A 15,483-nucleotide genomic window follows, 5' to 3' on the forward strand; every position below is an offset into this window, starting at 1 on the left:
CCGCCGCTGGAAGAGGAAGCGGCTCCTGGCCCCTCGCCCCCGGGGAGGCGCCCTGGATGCATGGGGGCGTCTGGCCGAGCTCATGCTGCTGAGTGAGACCCGGGCCCTGGAGCTGGCCCAGGGAGGCTGTGGGCTCGGCCGTGGGAGGTGGGATTAGCTCGATTGTGAAAGACCCAGAGCTCCAGGCTGCCCTGCAGGCAGGGGTCGCCTGCAGTGACCACTCAGTGCCCCGTCCCAGGCCCCACCCACCAACCCATTCCATCCCTTCCTCCCCCGCTCCATGAAGGCTGGGCGCACCCCCTAGTGTCCCCATGTCCACAGTGTGGCCCCTCCTGTCCCCTGTGTCCCCACAGGCTTCAGTGCGCCTGTCAGCACAACACATGTGGGGGCTCCTGTGACCGCTGCTGCCCCGGCTTCAACCAGCGGCCGTGGAAGCCAGCCACCACCGACAGTGCCAACGAGTGCCAGTGTGAGTGCCCAGCACGCGCACACCTGCTCGCACGCTCACCTGCACACCTGCTCACACGCTCACTTGCTCACATGCACACCTGCTCACACACTCACCTGCTCACATGCTCATCTGCTCACCCGCACACACGATCACCACACACGATCAGCTGCTCACACGTTCACCCGCACACACTCACTTGCTCACACGCTCACTTGCTCACACGCTCACATGCTCCCTTGCTCACACGCTCTCCTGCTCACATGCACACCTGCTCACACGCTCACTTGCTCACATGCACACCTGCTCACGCTCACCTGCTCACACGCTCACTCGCACACACGCTCACCTGCTCACCCGCACACACGATCACCACACACGATCAGCTGCTCACACGCTCACCCGCACACGCTCACTTGCTCACACACTCACCTGCTCACACGCTCACACGCTCACACGCTCACCTCACATGCTCACTTGCTCACATGCACACCTGCTCACACGTTCACTTGCTCACACGCTCACCTGCTCACACGCTAACCCGCACACACGCTCACCTGCTCACCCGCACACACGATCAGCTGCTCACACGCTCAGCCGCACACACGCTCACCTGCACACGCTCACCTGCCCACACGATCAGCTGCTCACACGCTCACCCGCACACACGATCACCCGCACACGCTCACCTGCTCACCCGCACACACGCTCACCATACACGATCAGCTGCTCACACGCTCACACACTCACCTGCTCACACGCTCACTTGCTCACGCATGCTCGCCTGCACGCCTCTCAGCAGCACACACGCTCACCCAGCTTTGCCAGGGCCTGAGGTATGCTCCGGCCACATGGTATGTGCTGTCACCCAGACCAGGCCACATCTGGGGTCACCCGTAGTTTGTGAGATGTGCTGCGGGGTTCCCCGCAAGGTGGGGTCCCGGGGGGCCTGTGAACAGCTGCGTCCCCGTCTCTCCAGCCTGCAACTGCCACGGCCACGCCCACGACTGCTTCTACGACCCCGAGGTGGACCGGCGCAATGCCAGCCGGAACCAGGACAACGTCTTCCAGGGCGGCGGCGTCTGCATCGACTGCCAGGTGGGAGGGGGCCGGCCAGCCTGTGGCGGCAGCGAGGACGGGTCTGGGGCACTGGGGTGGGCGGCCGTGAGTGGGGGAGGGTCCCTGCACTCAGTGGCCCCGTCCCACCCCAGCATCACACCACCGGCATCAACTGTGAGCGCTGCCTGCCTGGCTTCTACCGGGCCCCGGACCACCCTCTCGACTCTCCCCACGCTTGCCGCCGTGAGTGGGGTTGGCCTGGGTGGGGGCCCTCGCACTGCTCTGGGAGGCCCGGCCCGGCTCTCACCTCCCTGCCCACACCGGGGAGGCAGAGCGTGGCCTGGGGCCAGCCCCAGGCTTGGGGTCTCCTGACTCCCCGGCCCCCGCCCAGGCTGCAGCTGCGAGTCGGACTTCACAGATGGGACGTGTGCGGACCTGACGGGCCGCTGCTTCTGCCGCCCCAACTTCACGGGGGAGCGCTGCGACGCGTGCGCCGAGGGCTTCGCTGGCTTCCCGCGCTGCTACCGTGAGGGTGTTGGCCTTGGGTGGGGGGCGGGCGGGGGAGTAGGGGCACAGGTCCCCGGAGCCCTGTGGGGGGACACCGGCTGGGGGCCCGGCGTGGAGCCTGCCTGCCTCGAGGTCTTGCCCGCCTCTCCAGTGGCGCCGAGCCGACCCAGCTGACCCATGCTGTCTCCTCCCTCAGCGGTGCCCTCCTTCTCCCCCAACGGCACCGGGGAGCAGGTGCTGCCAGCCGGACAGATTGTGAGTAAGTGTCCTCCGAGGCTCCCAGAAAGGGGGATTGTCGTGGTCACCTCACGTTCCGCTCTTGTGTTTTTATGCAAATAATGTGTTTTCGTGCTAGGAAAGCTTCGAAAGTGTAGGTCGGCACAAAGAGAAGAACAAAGGTACCCAGAGTTGCATCACTTTCAAGCAACCCCGCTCCCCGCAGCGGGGACCCTCCCGTGTGCCACACACAGTGCTGCTGTGAACACGGACGTGTGCCGTGGGCGCTGCTCTGGGTTTCCTCCCACTGCGGCCCTGTAAACGTGTCACCTCATTCTCTGTCATCAGACAGATGCAGTATTTCTTCAGTCAGCCCCCAAATTGTTGGAAATTTCAGTTCTTTCCAATTAAAACAAAAAACTACAGTAAACATCCTTGCAGCTAAAACTTTCCATAAATTCTCAATAATTTCTGTAGAACGATTTCCTAGAAGGTTTTGAGTCACGAGACATGCCTGTGCTGGGATATTTTTGGCTGCAGGTTGCCAAATGTCTCTCTTGAAAGAAACAGTGTCCAGCGTCGTGACGTTAGCAGCATCCGCAGGCATGAACGGTCCTTGCCGGGTGACGGGCACTGCTTGCGACAGTCACCTCGGCTGGCAGGACTCTCACCCGGCGGAGGCCACCTCGCCTGTGTTTCTGGAATCGGGTGCCCGTCTCGGGACGGCATGTCAGTCTGGCCAGCCGGTGGTTTTCCTTCCTAACGGCATAATGTGGTGTGCTTGGCCGCTGGCCGTGTCTCAGATCACATGTGACATTTGTCATCTTCGTGTCTTTGACGCGTCTGAGAGGTGGGATCTTCTTTCAAGTGTTTCTTGACTCTGCACTTGCTTTCCCGGGGAGCATGTCATCTGGGGTCTTCGCTCACGTTTCTGTCTGCGTGCTGGCGGCCGAGCTCTCCGCACACTCACCTCTCCCGGCGGGGCCATCTGCCCTGTGTCTTCGGGGCTCTTCTCTCCTGAGCTGGCATGTTAACCCTTAGGTGGTTCTGTTGACGTGGTTCTTGCCTCTGACTCACCTCTGACTCAGTCGTACGGAGGCGGCGTGCCCTAAGCTCACTTACCTTCATGCCTGTTGGCCTTTGACGGTTTTTTTCTTTACGTGCTGATGTCAGGTTTTCATCGGTGCTGTAAACAGGGCTCGGCAGACTTCTTCCAGAAAAGGCTAGACGGTGCTTGCTTGCTTTCGACTGTGAGGGCGGGCTGTTCTGTCTCGGCTCTTGAGCCCCCCCGTCACGCACTGTGGCTGGAGCGTGGCATCAACTGTGCGTGGGAATGGGCCTGGCCGTGTTCCAATAAAACTTTATTTGCAAGGCAGCCAGCGGAGCCCCGGGACTGTGGTTTCTGATGCCCGACAGAAGGGTCAGCGCTCTGGAACGGCCTGTGCCAGTGGGGTTTCAGTGCAAGGCCCTAATCGTATGAGGAATTCTATCCGTGTCTCTCCTGACGTACACCTGTGTATCTGTATTCGTAGGAGAGACTGGTGGAAAGCTTTCTCAGTTGTATTTGTTCTGGTGTGTGCCATCTTGCTTTGGTTTTGTAATTTACCTTGAAAAGACTTGGAAAAGGACCCACACTTGGTCATGCTCCCCAGCGGTCTAAAAATCACAGGAATCACCGATTTCTTTAAAGTTTGATAGAAGGGAGAAGGCTGCCTGGTCCTGACACCTGTTCAGGGGCGATCTTGGGTGATGGTTCTCGTTTCTTCCGGTGGGTCTTGTATCTCTCCGTTTCCCACCTCAGTGCAAGTCCGTTTTAGTCATTTTTCTTTCTTTCTTTTTTTTTTTTTTTTAAAGATTTTATTTATTTATTCGACAGAGATAGAGACAGCCAGCGAGAGAGGGAACACAAGCAGGGGGAGTGGGAGAGAGGCCTGATGTGGGGCTCGATCCCATAGCACCGGGATCACGCCCTGAGCCGAAGGCAGACGCTTAACCGCTGTGCCACCCAGGCGCCCACATTTCATTTCTCTTATTGTCCATTTTAATTTCTTTTATCTCCTTCTTTTATTAGACCTATCAGGAGTTTGTGGAATTTACTGGTGTTTTCAAAATACAGCTTGGGGCGTCTGGGTGGCTCAGTCGTTAAGCGTCTGCCTTCTGCCTTCGGCTCAGGGCGTGATCCCGGCGTTCTGGGATCGGGCCCCACATCAGGCTCCTCTGCTATGAGCCTGCTTCTTCCTCTCCCACTCCCCCTGCTTGTGTTCCCTCTCTCGCTGGCTGTCTCTCTCTCTGTCAAGTAAATAAATAAAATCTTAAAAAAAAATACAGCTTAAGATTCTATCTATAATATCTGCTGGGGTTTTTCTCTTTTCAGTTTGGGGGAGAGGTTTAACTTCCTTTTTTTTAAGATTTTATTTATTTATCTGAGAGCACGTGCGGTGAGTGAGGAGAGGGGCAGAGGGAGAGGGAGAGGGAGAAGCAGGCTCTCCTTTGAGCAGGGAGCCCGACGCGGGACTCGATCCCACGACCCCGGGACCATGACCTTAGCTGAATGCCGGCGCCCAGTGGAGCCACCCAGGCGCCCCTGCAGCCCGCCGTGATGACGTACGGCCACCACGCTGGCCCTCAGGGCCCCACACCTTACTCGTTTTACGCCTGGAAGTCTGTGCCTTCCCCGTGTCTCCCACCGCCAGCCCGGTGGCCACCAACGTGTTCTCTGGTTCCGTGAGCTCCGTGTTCAGTGTTTGTGCTAGATTCCCCATGAAGTGAGATCACTTGGCGTTTGTCTCTTTTCTACTTTCTTTTGTTACTACTCTCCTGGCTTCTTGGATTTGTTCGTTTCACTGTGTCTTAATTATTGACAAGCAGGGGTAGAGCTCTGGTTCTCAACCAGGGCTGGTCCTGACCCACAGGAGGGTGTCTGGAGACAGTTGGGGCTGTGATGACGGAGGGGTGCCACTGGCACGTCCCGGGGGGGCTGGAAGCGAACCAGCCCAGAAGGGCAGCAGCGGTGCCCAGGCTGAGGGACCCCCGGCTGTGGCGCAGCTGTTCCTCCCCCAGGGCAGCCGCGGCCGGAGCCTCCCACGGGTGGTTAGATGGCCTTTTTGTCCTTGTTTGATGGCTCTGTCCTAGTTTTATTGCATTGTGGTCAGATTGGGTCTTTGGAATTTGAGGTTTTCTTTGCTTCTCACCTAGAACGTAACGCCTTTTAGAACGTTCCGTGAATGTGTGACGGGCCCACATGTGCTGTGCGGGGTATAGATCGCCACGTGTGCACCCACAAAGCACACGTGTTCATTATGCTGTTCAGATCCACGCCGTCCCTGCTCCGTCCTTGTCAGGTTCTGAGGACAGTGTCCTCAGTCTTTCTGTCCAGGATGGTGGTTTTGCCAGAATTTTCCAGCTCGAGAGTTTCGGCCTTCAGCACCTTGAGACTCTGTGGTCCTGCTCTTAGAGCGCGGGGCTTCCTGCAGACCGGGGGGGGGGGGCGAGGCCCCCTTCTGCGCAGCAGCTCCCCGTCATCCCGCTGATGCTTGTGGACTTGGGTTCTCCGGAATATTCTGGGGACTCCATGCTCACCTCTGCACCTTGCTGTCACGAAGCTCTCCGTGGCCTGTCTGGGTCCTCGGTTCAAGGTGCATCTTTTCAAGAGAACATGACTTGATTTTCCTTCAAGAGCCAAACTGAGGCGTCTGTCGTGAGAGAACTGTGGCCTGGGCAGGGCCGTGGCCGCCAGGCGGGGCTCACTCCTGCTCTGTCTCATTTCTCCTTCTCCTTAGGTGGCTCCCGCCTGCGTCTTGCTGGGTTGGGCAACAGACTGTGTTTTGGTTTGGGATGATTTGTGTTTCCTTCTTGAACAGTTTGCAAGCTCTGTTTCTTTTGGTCCAGCGGGGGGTCACCCTACGTCTTTGACAAATAGCAAACTGTAATTTTCTACAAGTAACAAACAGTAGTCATGAGCTTTTCTATTGCGTAAGACGTTTAGCAGCTTTTCCTCCTCTTTTCCAAGCTGCGGAATTATTTATAAAGGTTACAGGGTGGTTTTTTTTGCCTGTTATGATTTTGTTTTCTCTGGTTGTGTCGATGCCTGCAGTTGGCTTAGTGGCCACGGCGTAGACTAGTCACACAGACCTCGCACCCTGATCTTGGTGCAGGCGCTTTTCCAGAGACACCAGCTCTGCGTTTTGGCCGTTTCTGTCTTCTAGTTCTGTATGAGCTCAGCGTAGAGGTGAAGGAAGCAAGTGTGTGGCGGGCAGAGTGTCCAGCAGGGACGGCTGGGGTCTGCAGGTGTCTGAGACCCTCCTCCCTCTCCCCCAGACTGTGACTGCAGCGCTGCCGGGACCCAGGGCAATGCCTGCCGCAAAGACCCACGGCTGGGACGCTGCGTGTGCAAACCTGGCTTCCAGGGCACCCACTGCGAGCTCTGCGCCCCAGGCTTCTATGGCCCTGGCTGCCAGCGTGAGTGCAGCCCCGACCCTGTCCTCGCGCAAATCCTGGGAGCCCATCCCCTCTCCCACTGAGCACGGCATCCCCTCCTGCAGCGTGCCAGTGCTCCAGCCCTGGAGTGGCGGATGGGGACTGTGACCGAGACTCGGGCCAGTGCACCTGCCGGGAGGGCTTCGAGGGGGCCACGTGCGACCACTGCGCCCCGGGCTACTTCCACTTCCCCCTTTGCCAGCGTGAGCGAGACCTCCCCAGTGGGCACGGGCGGGGGGGGGGCCTGGGGCATGGCCTGCCTGGCTCAGGGTGGCCCCGTATGCCTCTTCGCTCTCTAGTGTGTGGCTGCAGCCCTGCGGGGACCCTGCCCGAGGGCTGCGACGAGGCCGGCCGCTGCTCCTGCCGGCCGGAGTTTGACGGCCCTCACTGTGACCGCTGCCGCCCGGGCCACCACGGCTACCCCAACTGCCGCGGTGAGTGGAGGTCCAGGGCGGGGCCTGGGTGGAGCAGGAGGGCAAGCCACGGGTGCCCAGGGCCTGACCCTGTGTCACCTGCAGCCTGCACCTGTGACCCCCGGGGTACCCTGGACCAGCTCTGCGGGGCGGGCGGAACGTGTCACTGCCGTCCTGGCTACACGGGCGCTGCCTGCCAGGAGTGCAGCCCCGGCTTCCACGGCTTCCCAGACTGTGCCCGTGAGTGCCCGTGCAGGGGGCGGGGAGGGCGGGCGTGTCCCCACCGCGTGCCCACACCCTGCCTTCCTCGCCTAGCCTGCCACTGCTCCACCGAGGGCTCCCTGCATGCATCCTGCGACCCCCGCAGCGGACAGTGCAGCTGCCGGCCCCGTGTGACAGGGCTGAGGTGTGACACGTGTGTGCCTGGCGCCTACAACTTCCCCTCCTGTGAAGGTGAGCCTCGCACGGTGTGCACGTCACGTGCCGCGTGTGTTGTCCACGGGCTGTCACCACGACTGTGCACATCCCACGTGTGCTCATCCGTGCCCCGCGTCCGTGAGCGTCCGTGTGCCGCGTGTGCACATCCGTGCCCCGCGTCCATGAGCGTCTGTGTGCCGCGTGTGCACATCCGTGCCCCGCGTCCGTGAGCGTCCGTGTGCCGTGTGTGCTCATCCGTGCCCTGCGTCCATGTGCCGTGTGTGCTCATCCGTGCCCCGCGTCCGTGTGCCGTGTGTGCTCATCCGTGCCCCGCGTCTGTGAGTGTCCGTGTGCCGTGTCTGCACATCCGTGTGCTTTGTGAGCGCGCGTGCATGTTTTCGTGCGATTGTCCTCAACGTGCAAGTTCATTGGCCTTGTTCACGTGCTTTGTGCACAGCTTGTGTTCACACACACACGTCTGCGGGCCACGTGTGCTTGTTGCGTGTTCACGACTGTTCTCTGTGGTGGGGGAGGGTGCGTGGGGACCAGAGCGAACAGGCACAGCCCACGGTTTCAAGCCCACCCACGTGTGTGGGAGGCATATGGGCCAGCTCCCACGCAGCCTTGGGTCCGGGCCGGGCCTGGGGAGGCCCTTGGCCCTCAGAGTCAGTGACGGAGACATGACCGCGGGCTGGGTCTCTCCACAGCTGGCTCCTGCCACCCTGCCGGCCTGGCCCCGGCCGATCACAGCCTTCCTGAGGTAAGCCCCGGTCGCCCTCCTTGGAGGTCATGCCATCACTTCCAGGAGTCCATCACTCTCTGGTAGCCGCAGGGCCCGTTTGTCCCCCTGGTTGGTCCTGTCCCCATTCCAGGGACATGCCAGAGATGGGGCTGGGTCAGGGCTCCAGGGCTGAGGGTTTTGGGTAGAAGGGCAGGGACCCATCCTGACCCTCAGTCTCACCTTCTCCCAGGCACAGGCCCCCTGTACATGCCGAGCCCACGTGGAGGGGCCCAGCTGCGATCACTGTAAACCCGGGTTCTGGGGGCTGAGTCCCAGCAACCCTGAGGGCTGCACCCGTGAGTCTGGTGGGGGGGGGCATGGGAGTGCTGGGGCAACTCTGGGGGAGGGGAACGGTGCAGGGAGGTGAGGGCCAGCCCCACAGCGTCCAGGCCTGCTCTACTCTCCGCCAGGCTGCAGCTGCGATCCCCGGGGCACGCTGGGCGGACTTACCGAGTGCCAGCCGGTGAGTCTGAGGGCTGAGCTGCCTAGGGGCTGTGGGGCAGCACATCCAGACTCCACCTCCCCCGCCTGGTCTCACCTTTCCCCTCGGCCTCAGGGCGACGGCCAGTGCTCTTGCAAGCCTCACGTGTGCGGCCAGACCTGTGCGGCATGCCGGGACGGCTTCTTTGGGCTGGACCGGGCTAACTACTTTGGCTGCCGCAGTAAGTGCCCCTGCAGCCCTCAGCCCATGTCCTGGCGTCCTGGGGGAGGCCAAAGCAGGGGAGGGTCGAGGAAGGTAGGCGCCTGGGTCTGGGAAGGCCTGTGCTACGCACAAGAGGAAGGGGCTGCAGGGCTGCTTCGGTCTTCCTCCCCTCCTTCCTGCGCCCCTGGCTGACATCTCTGATCAATCCCAGTGTGTTGATACTGTCCAAAGCCCTGGGCAGCCCCTAGTGGTCAGTAGGAGTTGGCTTTTTAGCCCCTGTTGCTCTCCACAGACGGTGGACAGAGCCCCAGGGGCCGGGGTGGCCGCAGCAGGGTCCGGAGCCCGGTGGGGGCCAGCAGCATTGACCTTGCTCCCTCCCCCTGCAGGCTGCCAGTGTGACGTCGGCGGTGCGCTGGGACAGGGCTGTGATCCGAGGACGGGCGCCTGCCGGTGCCGCCCCAACACCCAGGGCCTCACCTGCAGCGAGTGGGTGCCCCCACCCGCGGGGCTGGGGGGCAGGGGGCTGGCAAGGCAGCTGATCTGCTAGAGACGCTGCGGGCTGCCTCTGACCACCCCTGCCGTGGCCAGGCCGGTGCGAGACCACTACGTCCCCGACCTGCACGGCCTGCGCCTGGAGCTGGAGGAGGCGGCCACGCCAGACGGCCACACGGTGCGCTTTGGCTTCAACCCCCTCGAGTTCGAGAGCTTCAGTTGGCGGGGCTACGCGCAGATGACGCCCATCCAGGTGGGTGAGGGGCTGCCCCTCCCCCATGTCAGCCTCGAGGTCTCCCCGTGGCTGGGAAGGGGCCACGCCGATTCTCCATGCCCCTGCCCCCCGCAGCCCAGGATCGTGGCAAAGCTGAACGTGACCTCCCCCGACCTCTTCCGGCTCGTCTTCCGCTACGTCAACCGTGGGCCCACCGGTGTGAGCGGGCGGGTCTCTGTGGAAGAGGAGGGCAGGTTTGCCACCTGCACCAACTGTGAGTGCCCGGGGGCCGCCCCGCTCCCCCACTGCCCGTCCTGACCCGCCCCCTCCCCTCGCCCCAGCCCCGCCTGGGGCCTGCACCCACGCCCTGGCCCTGGCCTGGCCCCTGGGGGAGCTGCCGCCCGCCCGGGGTGGCCCGTGGGCGGAGTCTAGGAGTCTCACGTCCGTGTCCCCAGGCACAGAGCAGAGCCAGCTCGTCACCTTCCCGCCCAGCACGGAGCCTGCCTTTGTCACCGTGCCTCAGAGGGGCTTCGGGGAGCCCTTTGTGCTGAACCCTGGCACCTGGGCCCTGCTCGTGGAGGCCGAAGGGGTGCTCCTGGTGAGGCGGGGGCTGAGCGGGCTGGAACAGGGCCCTGGGAGAGGGCCGGCGTACCGACCTGTGCCCCTGCCCGCCAGGACTACGTGGTCCTGCTCCCCGGCGTCTACTACGAGGCAGCGCCCCTGCAGCTGCGGGTGACCGAGGCCTGCACGTTCCGGCCCACCGGCCAGCACTCCGGGCAGACGTGAGGGCCGGCCTGGCGGGGGGGCGGGGGGGCCCGAGCCTCCCCGTGCCCGGCCGCTCGCCTCTGCTGACCGCAGCCGTGTCCTCCCCCACCCCAGCTGCCTGCTCTACACCCACCTGCCCCTGGATGGCTTCCCCTCTGCGGCTGGACCCGAGGCCCTGTGTCACCATGACAACAGCCTGCCCCGGCCTTGCCCCACGGAGCAGCTCAGCCCCTCACACCCGCCCTTGGCCGCCTGCCTGGGCAGTGATGTGCGTGTCCCTGGGACCTCGTGGAGGGGCAGGGAGGACCAGGACCGGGGAAGGCGTGCCCTTGGCCTGGAGGATGGGGAGGGGCTGGGGCCCATGCTGCCGGAACAGGCCACAGGTTTGAATTTGGGACCTCACTTGTAGATGGGGTGTCAGCGGCCCCCTCCCTCTGTGTATCGTGAGAAGGCCGCAGGGCCTTCTTTCACTGTGAAGACCCAGGCTAGGCCCTTGGGCAGCAGGCCCTCAGCAGTGAGGCCAGCAGGCCTTGGGGAGGCTCGGAGTGAGGAGAGGGTGGAAGGCCAGGTGGCCATGGGGGTGCCCTGGAGGGGTGCCCCAGGCAGCAAGGACCACAGGGGCGCAGACTCTGGGACTGGGGGGAGGCTGTGGGAGCAGAGGGTGGTATGGGCCGTGTCCAGCAGTGTCCGGGGAGGACATGGGGGCCTGGGGTGGGGCCTCTGATCACGTGCCCCCCCCCCCCCCGGNGACGTTCAGCTTCAGATCACAGTGCCGCGGCCTGGCCGCTACGCCCTGGTGGTGGAGTACGCCAATGAGGACGCCCACCAGGAGGTGGGCGTGGCCGTGCACACCCCCCAGCGGGCCCCCCAGCAGGGGGCTGTCACGCTCCACCCCTGCCCTTACAGGTGTGCAGGGAGGGGAGAGGACTCAAGTCCTGGGGAGCTGTGTGGGAGGGCTTGGGCCCCAGGGCTGCCCTGCCTGCTGACCGCCCCTGCCCCATCCCGCAGCACCCTGTGTCGGGGCACTGCCCTGGACACCCAGCACCACCTGGCCACCTTCCACCTGGACACGGAGGCCAGCGTCCAGCTCACGGCCGAGCAGGCACGCTTCTTCCTGGTAAGGCCCTGACCCCTCCACGGCGCAGGCCCCTGGCACTCCCGTGCTGTCAGGCCCTTCAGATTTTAAGTGGCATCAGTCGAAGCGTGGTGAGCCCCGGTGGCCATCAGCAGCAGCACCGTTAGTGTGCACCCACTCATGTTTCTTCCAGAATCTTTCTCACCTGCAGTGTTTGGGTATTATTTGCCATGGGTACAAATTATAGACTTATTTAGAAAGCATTCCCCTCTCCATACGGGGCGGGGGGTGTGTGATGGATTGGAGTTGGAGGAGAAGCAAACCATGTTAACAAGAGGCCACTTTCTGATGTAATTTACGAGAACACCCCGGAGTGAGGAAGGGGTCGTTCGGCGGGGTCGTTGGCGGCGTGGTTAGGTTGCTGCTAGACTCTCTTCATTCTGAGGACGGAGTCACGGTGCAGACCTGTCTGCGACGCCCAGAACCCACAGGAGGTGTCCCCTCGCTACGGGACCGAGCAGGTGACGTCTGTCTCGTCAGAGTGTCACACTCACCGCGTTACGTTCCCTCCCTCGGGCCTTTAACAAACGCATCACTGATGCACCGGTTTTTGTAAACGCATCAGTGTTGACGAGAGATTTACAAACGGAAGGAGAATGCCGCGGCCGCCCCGCCGCACAGGCTCGCCGCAGTCGGCGCATTACTCGCGGTGCTAGAGCACGGGCCCCGTGGCTTCCGCCCGACTTACTGGCGTCGGGGCACGTGCGGTGTGTCCCCCCCAGCCCTGTGGCGGGGAACTGGGGTGTTGTAAAGTGTCCACAGAACCACATCACAGGCATGCCTGGCGTGCCCCCCACCCCCCGGCACCCAGCACAGGAAGTGACACGCCCCGTCCCCAGATTCCCCCCCCCCGGCTCTGACAGCCGCTACGTCAGCCTGTCCCGGAGCTCATCACTGGAACCCACAGGCCAGTGGGTGCTGATGCCAGGTCGAGACAGGTTTCTGCTGTCGCTGTGGCCACGCAGCCTTCCGGGTCTTCCCGTGGGGCGTTTCCAGACGGCTTTGATGCGTTGTGTTCTGCTGTCCCTGCCACACGCGCACCTACGTCGTGCTGGATGGCACAGGGCAGAGGAGCCCGCTCGGGAGCCCACGCTGCTCAGGGCCCGTCCATGCCGGCTCCCTGGAGCTGAGGGGGAGGCTGGGGGCCAACATGCCGTCAAGTCCCTGCAGGGAGCTACAGGGTGGGTGGCGGCGAGAAGAGCTGCGACGGGCAGCCAGAGGAGGCAGGGACTCAGTGCAAAGAGGGGGACGCAGGTCGGATGTAGGGTGTGGGAGGGGCTCCGCCTGAGTTTCCACGTCCACGCCTGGTCCTCTGTCTGCAGCACAGTGTCACGCTGGTGCCCGTGGAGACATTCAGCTTGGAGTTCGTGGAGCCCCGGGTCCGCTGTGTCAGCAGTCACGGAGCCTTCAGCCCCAGCAGGTGTGGAGTGGGGTGGGGGGTAGGAGGGGCTGGGGCAGCCGGAGGGGCACGCTGGCCAGGTGACAGGGACTCACCTCCACGCTCATCCCCAGTGCCACCTGCCTGCTCTCTCGCTTCCCGAAGCCGCCCCAGCCCATCATCCTCAGGGACTGCCAGGTACTGCCACTGCCCCCTGGCCTCCCGCTGGCCCACTCACAGGACCTCACGCCCGGCGCACCCCCATCGGGGCCCCAGCCTCGGCCCCCCACCGCCGTGGACCCCGACGCGGAGCCCACACTGCTGCGCCACCCCCAGGTGAGGGCCCGGGCCAGGAGGGGCAGGCGTGGGCAGGGACGGGACTCCAGGCCCTCTACCCTTGCCCGGGTCCCCACGCCTGCACCTGCTCACCGGAGCCCCTCCCTCCCCGCAGGGCACTGTGGTCTTCACCACCCAAGTGCCCGCCCTGGGCCGCTACGCTTTCCTGCTCCACGGCTACCAGCCAGAGCACCCCACCTTCGCCGTGGAGGTCCTCATCAGCGGGGGCCGCGTCTGGCAGGGTGAGTGGCCGTGGTGGGCAGTGGGGCCGGACCCCGGACGAGCAGTCTGTCGGGGGTCTCCTCACACAGCTGCACTGTGTGGCGGTCGTCACAGGACGCGGACAGATCCGTCCTGCTGTCAGTTCTCAGACGGGGTGCCCAGGGCCCCACGCAGATGGCAGCCCCAGCCTCCCGGCCCCCTTCCCAGATTACTCCATTTTATGGGTCAAGGTTCACCTTGTCACATACACGGGTAACCAAGGGTTCGCCATGGGACACACGGGAACAGTCCTTGTGTTTCTACTTAGTGTGTGTTTTGTTTCCTCTGGGCCAAGCTCAGGAATCTGCACCTGACCCGTGTCATGTGAGTGGGACCCGTCAGGCGTCCTCAGGCGGGTCACGGGTCCATGTTGTGTGTCACAGATGCACGTTCCTTGGCAGGCAGGGCATTGTCCCGTGGCGTCTCTTCCTCCCTGGTGACTCCAGGAGGGTCCCAGGGATGAGGCCATGGGGCCAGGGATGGTCGGTGGGGTGTGGGGGGGGACACACTGACCTGCCTTTCCTTCCCCCTCCAGGCCATGCCAACGCCAGCTTCTGCCCGCACGCCTACGGCTGCCGCACCCTGGTTGTGTGTGAGGGGCAGGCCGTCCTGGATGTGACCGACAGTGAGCTCACCGTGACCATGCGCGTGCCTGAGGGCCGGTGGCTCTGGTTGGTGAGTCCAAGGCTGTCTTGTCTGTGTGCAGAACTCTTGGGGCCTGATGTGGGGCTAGCCTCTCTGGGTGTGGACGTCCTGAACCTGTTAAGGGACCAGCCGTCCTCCCACCTGTCACGCCATCGGCCACTCAGTCCGGGTGCATCCCCCATTTGCCTTGGGGCAGCCCTGTGCCAGGTGCCAGGGAACAGCAGCCTTGGGGGGCCTCTAGGCCAACCTGCGAGGCTGTGGTGCAGGGCAAGTATCTAAGAGCTAAGGTGTGGTCCGCCAGTCCCCCTAGGGCCCTGCTAGTCAGGGTGGCCTTCCTGGAGGAGGAGGAGGAGGCCTGGACAGAGGGAGGGCAAAGGCATGTCTGGCAGGCAAAGATGGGAGGGGGCACCAGGAAGCCGGGCACTCCTCATAGCCCCCAAGCTTCCACTAGGCCACGGAAGCTGACCTTCCTCTGAACAGCCCAGTGGGGGCCCAGCACCTGTCAGCCTTGCTGGGGCCCAGGCCTGGGGTGTGTTGCTGCCACTGTGGTCTTGGCTGTCTGGCTGGACCCTGGCCGGTCACAGAGCCCCCCTGGCCCTGTGCTCCTGCTGGCGGGCTCTGGTACACTCCCCGACCCCGGGAAGCTGACCAGGCCCTGATCCCCTAGGAGTATGTGCTGGTGGTCCCCGAGGAGGCCTACAGCTCCAGCTACCTCCGAGAGGAGCCTCTGGACAAGTCCTATGACTTCATCAGCCAGTGTGCCAGCCAGGGCTACCACGTCAGGTGGGTTGGGGGCAGGGCAAGGGGCCCGGGGCTGGGGGGTGCGGGGCCTCCGGGCCAGGGCGGGGTCCCTGGAGCAAGAGTGGGGGGGGCTCGGGGCCAGGAGCTGACCTCACCACCTGCTTCTCACCACAGCCCCACCAGCTCGTCCCCGTTCTGTCGTGATGCTGCCTCTTCTCTCTCTCTCTTCTATAACAATGGGGCTCGGCCTTGCGGCTGCCATGAAATGGGTGCCACGGGCCCTACATGTGAGCCCTTTGGGGGCCAATGTCCCTGCCGGGCCCACGTCATCGGCCGTGACTGCTCCCGCTGTGCCACTGGCTACTGGGGCTTCCCCAGCTGCAGGCGTGAGTACCTGAGCCCACGGGACCGCCAGCTGGGGGTGGTGCCTGCTCCCCAGGGGGCTTCCTGATAGAAGCAAGCATGGCTGCCGTGGCCAGGAGGAAGTTCCAACGCTTGGCAGACCCACCCTGCTGGCCCCCGTGTCCAGGACCTCGGGCAGCTGGGGGCCTGGGCC

At 63.4% G+C, this 15,483-nt stretch overlaps 2 protein-coding genes across 2 annotated transcripts in view; both read left to right on the forward strand.

Moving 5' to 3' along the window:
• Positions 1 to 157, forward strand: part of LOC117795740 (laminin subunit alpha-5-like) — a 15,444-nt gene extending 15,287 nt beyond the window's left edge. Inside the window, exon 7 of the mRNA XM_034641569.1 lies at positions 14 to 157. Within this exon, the coding sequence (XP_034497460.1) occupies positions 14 to 157 (144 nt within the window). The remainder of the gene's footprint in view (positions 1 to 13) is intronic.
• An 11-nt stretch (positions 158 to 168) lies between these two features.
• LAMA5 (laminin subunit alpha 5) overlaps positions 169 to 15,483 on the forward strand; it is a gene marked incomplete at its 5' end in the record, with an annotated part of 30,854 nt that continues 15,539 nt past the window's right edge. Inside the window, 28 exons of the mRNA XM_034641570.1 lie at positions 169 to 469; positions 1,428 to 1,546; positions 1,660 to 1,750; positions 1,899 to 2,033; positions 2,211 to 2,273; positions 6,548 to 6,688; positions 6,772 to 6,909; positions 7,006 to 7,140; positions 7,225 to 7,359; positions 7,435 to 7,572; positions 8,244 to 8,296; positions 8,508 to 8,613; positions 8,728 to 8,780; positions 8,874 to 8,979; positions 9,347 to 9,446; positions 9,549 to 9,705; positions 9,802 to 9,940; positions 10,122 to 10,264; positions 10,342 to 10,448; positions 10,546 to 10,702; positions 11,180 to 11,337; positions 11,440 to 11,548; positions 12,889 to 12,986; positions 13,079 to 13,280; positions 13,396 to 13,522; positions 14,077 to 14,216; positions 14,854 to 14,969; positions 15,102 to 15,313. Coding sequence (XP_034497461.1) covers positions 169 to 469; positions 1,428 to 1,546; positions 1,660 to 1,750; positions 1,899 to 2,033; positions 2,211 to 2,273; positions 6,548 to 6,688; positions 6,772 to 6,909; positions 7,006 to 7,140; positions 7,225 to 7,359; positions 7,435 to 7,572; positions 8,244 to 8,296; positions 8,508 to 8,613; positions 8,728 to 8,780; positions 8,874 to 8,979; positions 9,347 to 9,446; positions 9,549 to 9,705; positions 9,802 to 9,940; positions 10,122 to 10,264; positions 10,342 to 10,448; positions 10,546 to 10,702; positions 11,180 to 11,337; positions 11,440 to 11,548; positions 12,889 to 12,986; positions 13,079 to 13,280; positions 13,396 to 13,522; positions 14,077 to 14,216; positions 14,854 to 14,969; positions 15,102 to 15,313 — 3,679 coding nt within the window. The remainder of the gene's footprint in view (positions 470 to 1,427; positions 1,547 to 1,659; positions 1,751 to 1,898; positions 2,034 to 2,210; positions 2,274 to 6,547; positions 6,689 to 6,771; positions 6,910 to 7,005; positions 7,141 to 7,224; positions 7,360 to 7,434; positions 7,573 to 8,243; positions 8,297 to 8,507; positions 8,614 to 8,727; positions 8,781 to 8,873; positions 8,980 to 9,346; positions 9,447 to 9,548; positions 9,706 to 9,801; positions 9,941 to 10,121; positions 10,265 to 10,341; positions 10,449 to 10,545; positions 10,703 to 11,179; positions 11,338 to 11,439; positions 11,549 to 12,888; positions 12,987 to 13,078; positions 13,281 to 13,395; positions 13,523 to 14,076; positions 14,217 to 14,853; positions 14,970 to 15,101; positions 15,314 to 15,483) is intronic.

Source organism: Ailuropoda melanoleuca, chromosome 13, assembly GCF_002007445.2.
Source record: "Ailuropoda melanoleuca isolate Jingjing chromosome 13, ASM200744v2, whole genome shotgun sequence".
In the NCBI taxonomy this organism is placed as follows: domain Eukaryota; kingdom Metazoa; phylum Chordata; class Mammalia; order Carnivora; family Ursidae; genus Ailuropoda; species Ailuropoda melanoleuca.